The sequence below is a fragment of the Zingiber officinale genome, chromosome 5A, assembly GCF_018446385.1.
Source record: "Zingiber officinale cultivar Zhangliang chromosome 5A, Zo_v1.1, whole genome shotgun sequence".
NCBI classification, from domain to species: Eukaryota; Viridiplantae; Streptophyta; class Magnoliopsida; order Zingiberales; family Zingiberaceae; genus Zingiber; species Zingiber officinale.
In genome coordinates, this window is record NC_055994.1 from 66,471,221 (window position 1) to 66,477,220 (window position 6,000).

The 6,000-nt window shown below is 45.4% G+C and overlaps 1 protein-coding gene across 1 annotated transcript in view; it reads left to right on the forward strand.

Moving 5' to 3' along the window:
- LOC121979609 overlaps positions 1-5,282 on the forward strand; it is a 42,712-nt gene extending 37,430 nt beyond the window's left edge. The window contains exons 2-3 of the mRNA XM_042531603.1: positions 2,386-2,522; positions 2,628-5,282. Of these exons, the coding sequence (XP_042387537.1) occupies positions 2,386-2,522; positions 2,628-5,282 (2,792 nt within the window). The remainder of the gene's footprint in view (positions 1-2,385; positions 2,523-2,627) is intronic.
- Positions 5,283-6,000: the final 718 nt, after the last annotated feature.

Consider the following 6,000-nt stretch of genomic DNA (forward strand, 5'->3'; position numbering starts at 1 on the left):
CGAAGCTAGTCGAGGATCTGCACCTTAGGAAGATATCTCGTCTTCCCGAGCCTTAGGGCCGAGCCAAATTCGTCGGGATCTCTGTGCTGCTTGAGGTATGACTGTCGTGGAGGTAAATTGAGGTGAGGATGGTTTAGATTAGGGTTCTTAGCTATGAAGACCTGTGATTTGATGCCAGGTTGGGAGGATTGTATGGATTGAGGTATTGTTGTGGCAGTGGCTTGCTGGGAAGGGGTCGATCACAATTCCAGTAGCTTTTATTCATCCGGGATTTATAGGTAAGATATTTACAGTATTAAGATAGTAGACTTGTGGATCTGAGGTTGTATTCCATCCGAATTGTGCATTGATAGTGTGATTGCAATGGTTTAAAGGCTCTGTAGGAGCTCTGTTCGTGGATCTTGGCAGTGGGCATTACTGGAAGGTTTGAGCCGAAGACTTTACCTTCCGGCAGTGAGTGATCAGTGGGGTGTAAGGTAAGGTTTAGGTTTTCCTATACCTAGTTTAATTGAATAAATATTTGTACATTGGTGTATTGGGAACAAATGCATGATTTGGGGGAATCCTAATTTTATGATCTGAAGGCATACGGTTAGGGTTATGGATTGGGTATTAGTAGATCAGAATGGTTTCATTGGGGTAATGAATGAAACTTGGATTTAATTCACCTGTCATGTACACTAGTATAGTTATTTAGTTTCATATGTAGTTAGATAAATTTTGTACGTTGATACAGGACTTTGATCGAGGCGGGTATTGTGACGAGGTTGACATCGGATTCAGCCTACATTTGAGGCGGGTACTTTTTACTTGTTTCTTTAGTTATTGTTCTCGGTGCATGAGTAGCTCAGATAAAGTAGAGTTTATCTTGACTCCACTCATTTTATTCTTGTGCTTGATACTTTATCCACTCAATCTTCGAGATGCTCACTTCCGTATCTATACAGTCTCCCGTTGTTATTCTTGATAACCAGTAGATACTATAGGCCACGTTTACCTGTTTGACTACTGTTTATTTATGCTTAGTATTGAGCATGCGGATTCTTATAGCATACCTGATTTTTGTATATATGATGACTGTTGCATTATTCGCATCATGTCATGCATGCATCGCCGATGACCTTGGCTCCCTTGTGGTTGAGACGGTCATTAGCCAAAGCCGCACGCTCGGCCACTCATGGGTAGTGGCGGCTGGAGCATGCCGCGTGTCCTGTCGTGCTGCACTCGGTCACTCATGGGTAGTAGCGGCTGGAGTTGTGAGCCGCAGGGACCCTATTGCTATGTAGCTATTTAGCTACTATGCTAACTGTCCACTCGGTCACTCGAGAGTAGTGGCGGATGGAGTGTTGTACAGTTGTCATCGATCCGGCCTCTCGACCATACAAGGGTCGTGGTGCAGAGAGGTGGGCAGGGTGACCATCCGTGCATACGTCGTTTCTATTATACCTGCTTCTGCTGTTATATGTCTACTTATGCTGTTCTGATACCACATATATTTGTTATGTATGCTTGGACACTGTTTTCTTTTACACTATACCTTACATGTGATCTGGGTGATTATGGGTACTACTCTGGCAGTTTATGTTTCCTCAGACCTTATACTAGCTTAGGATGTGGTATCAGGTATGGATATATATAGATACTTTGGTTTACACAGTAGTATCTGCTATTTATCTCTCCGAGACTGTATCCTTTTGCATTCCTGTTCTTTATGATACTCATGCACTGTCTATTCTATTACCCGCTGAGTCTTTATACTCACCACCCACATTGGTAATTTCACCAGGTAGCTGATAGCGATACAAGTACACTTGGAGGAGGATCCCGACTGCCGGTCCCACATCACTTCCAAGGACGATTTTATTGTTTTGGTTTTCATTTTATTGTGAGTTAAACCTTTGAATTTAGCATTGTAATAATTGAGCTGTAGACTTGTTATTTTGTATTTGGTTGTTTTGTCGAGGAGTCAAGCCGGACCGGCCCGCGGTGAGTTTTCGTTACTTTATACTTGTTATTCTTGTTTTCCGCTATGTTTGATTTTACAGCCGTGTGGGCTGCATATTATCTGCATGGTTGTGATTTAATTTGCATATGTATTATCTGTTGGTGATGTATACCGGTCCCATTTGTCACTGCTACAGGGGAGGTGCTGTCCGATTTTCGTAGGACAACTTTACTCTCGGGGCGTGACAATTTATTGGTATCAGAGCTACATGTTTACAATGCCAGATTCGTACGTTTTGGATTTTTCCGTGATTTTATTTCTCGAAGTGACTTTTTGGGATTTGGGACCAGGCAGCGGCGGAACATCTCTAAGTTATAGGCTGTAAGTTTTATAAGTACGAACTTATATTGTTTGTAGTACTTATTTGTGGTTTACATCAGGTATAAGACGTGGTCGATCGGTAGCCGGTGCTCGTCGGGGTCCGGGACGACCACGGAAACAACCCATTGAGGCTGAGGAACCAGAACCAGTGACTCAGGAGGCGGATTCTTCTAGGGATCCAACTGATGTAGAGAAGGTTAGTCGGGGACAGACCCATCAGACTCCTAGAGATCAGAGACGTCAGCCTCAGGAGATCACTTCAGTCATACCTTCTGGTAGAAATTGGGAATTTCAGCCTTAGGGGATTCCCTCCGGGATACCATCAGCATTTCCTACTCCTGCTACTACTGACTGGATGAGGGATAGAGCGCGTATACCACTGTTGGGAAAGTCCGTCAAGGACAGGGTTACTCTATACCAGGGTGGAGCAGACCCCTGGGATGCTCGTAGCTGGTTGAAGAATTTGGAAAGCACTTTCGGATACATGAGTTGTTCAGACGAAGAGAAAGTGGAATTAGCTACGTATCATCTCCGGGATCAGGCAGTTACATGGTGGGAGATGCAGAAGACAATCTTTGGGGAACAGCGCATCACATGGGTGATGTTCCGGGATGCTTTTGAGCGGCAGTATTTTCCAGCCACATTCTGTTTAGCTCGACGCCAGGAATTCCTGAATATCAAGCAGGGTGATCGATCGGTGATGGAGTACAACGCTGAATTCTGTAGATTGGCTGAGTTTTGCCCTCATTTGGTGGCACAGGATTATGACCGGATGCAGCAGTTCACCCAGGGTTTAGCAGCATATATTCGTCTTAGGATGTCAAGATTTCCATGTAGCTCCTACCGAGAAGTTTTGGATCGTGCACTGTTTATCGAGATGACTCAGCAGCAGGTAAATCAGGAGAAAGGCCATGATAAGCAGTCGTCACAAAAGAGAGGGCACCATGGTCAGAGTTCACAGGCTACCACGGGAGGATCTTCTCGGCCGCAGAAGTCAGGACGGACATCTGATGGAACATCTCGTCCTTCTCAGCATGGTTGGAAGAAAGATAAAACGGGATCCAGATGTTACCAGTGTGGCTCCAAGAGCCATACCAAATTTCATTGCCCCTTGGATCATCCCATTTGTTATTATTTCAAACAACCAGGGCATGAGAGTCGGGATTGTACGTTGAAGGCACAGTTGGAGGCTACTAAGGGTACATCACAGGGGGGACAGCCCTCACAGACACGACCACAGAAAGGATCACAGAAGAGTCAGGGTGCCCCACGTCAGCAGCAACTACCGTCTTCTCAGGGACAGATATATCATATTCAGGGTCAGGAACCAGCAACTACACAGTATTCTGCTGTGACGTCTTCTCATCAGGCCCTTCCAGTACAGCCAGATTTTCATCCACCTCAGCTTTATCCAGCATATCAGCCTCAGTCTCAGTATCAGCAGTCGGTTCCCACACCTAAGATGCCAGCGCAGACCACTTCAGGGATACCACAGCCGAGCTTAGAGGTGGGTCGTGTTTATGCTATTACACGGGAGGAGGCACAGCGAGCTGAGGGATCGGTTTTCCGAGGTACTATTTTAGTGTATACTGTTACTGCAGATTTATTGATAGACACTGGTAGTTCCCATTCATTCATATCTCGAGTATTTCTTGGTAAAATCGGGAGATTGCCTAGTCGTCGGACACACAGGCTGACAGTATCTCTACCATCTGGCGAGGTACTAAGTATTAGTCTGGAAGTCAAAGGATGTCCTTTAGACTTCAAGGGTCAGACTATTATGGTGGATCTGCAGGTATTAGAGATGGTGGAATTTGACATTATATTGGGCATGGATTGGCTGGCCATGAACCATGCCACAGTTGACTGCAGAGCGAGAGTAGTCACATTCCGACCTCCCAGTCTACCATCGTGGACATTCATCGGAACCAGGGGTGATGGGATATCAGTTATATCAGCAATGCAAGCGAGGAGATTATTGTCGCAGGGTTGTCAGGGATATTTGTTGTCCATGGTTAAAGCTGATACGGATGCATTACCACGACTCTCGGACGTTCCTATTGTTCGAGAATTTTCAGATGTATTCCCTGACGAACTCCCCGGGTTGCCTCTAAAAAGGCAAGTCGAGTTTATGATTGAGTTGGTTCCGGGAACCGTACCGGTATCCAAGACCCCCTATCGCATGGCACCAAAGGAGTTGGAGGAGCTGAAGGTTCAGTTGCAGGAGCTGTTGGACAGAGGATTTATCCGTCCTAGTGTTTCTCTGTGGGGAGCACCAGTACTCTTCGTTAAGAAGAATGATGGATCACTGAGATTATGTATTGATTACCGACAGTTAAATGCGGTCACTATCAAGAACAAATATTCACTGCCACGTATAGAGGATTTATTTGATCAGCTGAAGGATACTTGTGTATATTCAAAGATTGATTTACGCTCAGGCTATCATCAGCTCAGGGTTGGAGATGCGGACATTCCGAAGATAGCATTTCGCACTCATTATGGTCATTACGAGTTCTTGGTAATGCCATTTGGGCTTACCAATGCCCCAGCAGTGTTTATGGATCTGATGAACAGAGTGTTCCTTGAGTACTTAGATCAGTTCGTCATTGTGTTCATTGACGATATTCTGATATATTCTCAATCTGAGGAGGAACACATGCGACATCTTCGCATAGTTTTGGAGACGCTTCGGCGAGAACACCTCTATGCGAAGTTTAGTAAATGCGCCTTTTGGCTACCTTCGGTGGGTTTTCTTGGACATGTTGTCTCCAGCAAAGGTATATCTGTAGATCCACAGAAGATTGAGGCCATCACTAGTTGGGAGAAGCCGAAGACAGTACAGGAGATTCGTAGCTTCTTGGGATTAGCTGGGTATTATCAGAGATTTGTTGAGGGCTTTTTCCAGCATAGCCTTGCCATTGACACGATTGACCCGGAAGGGAGAGAAGTTTAGCTGGACAGAATCTTGTGAGCGGAGGCTTATTACTGCACCAATGTTAGTACTTCCCTCTGGCGTGGATGGATTTGTACTTTTTACAGAAGCATCATATCAGGGATTGGGTGCCGTACTTATGCAGCGCGATCGTGTGGTGTCATATGCCTCACGTCAGCTGAAAGATCATGAGAGGAACTATCCAGTTCATGACTTGGAGTTGGCAGCTATCATCTTCACACTGAAGATTTGGCGGCATCATTTATATGGGATCACCTTTAAGATTTATACAGATCATAAAAGTCTCAAATATCTGTTTACCCAGAAGAAACTGAATTTGCGACAGAGAAGATGGATGGAATTCTTGAAAGACTATGATTGCACGATTAACTATCACCCGGGGAAAGCCAACGTGGTGGCCGATGCGTTGAGCAGGAAATCCCGTGGAGTTTTGGCTTGCCACCGAGTGATGGTTACAGAGTTGATACAGAGCTTCTCTGAGTTGGGGTTGATGGAGCAAGCACAGACAGAGTGAGGCTTGCTAGTCACCATGGTTGCTCAGTCACCTATAGTGGAGCGTATCAAAGAGGCTTAGGCTACAGATCAGCATCTGTAGTTTTTACGTAGCAGAGTTACCTCGGGACAGCAGACAGAGTTTACCTGTGATGATAGTGGAATTTTGTATTTCCGCGGCAGATTATGTGTCCCTGAGTCACATCCTGTCCAGGAGGACTTACTA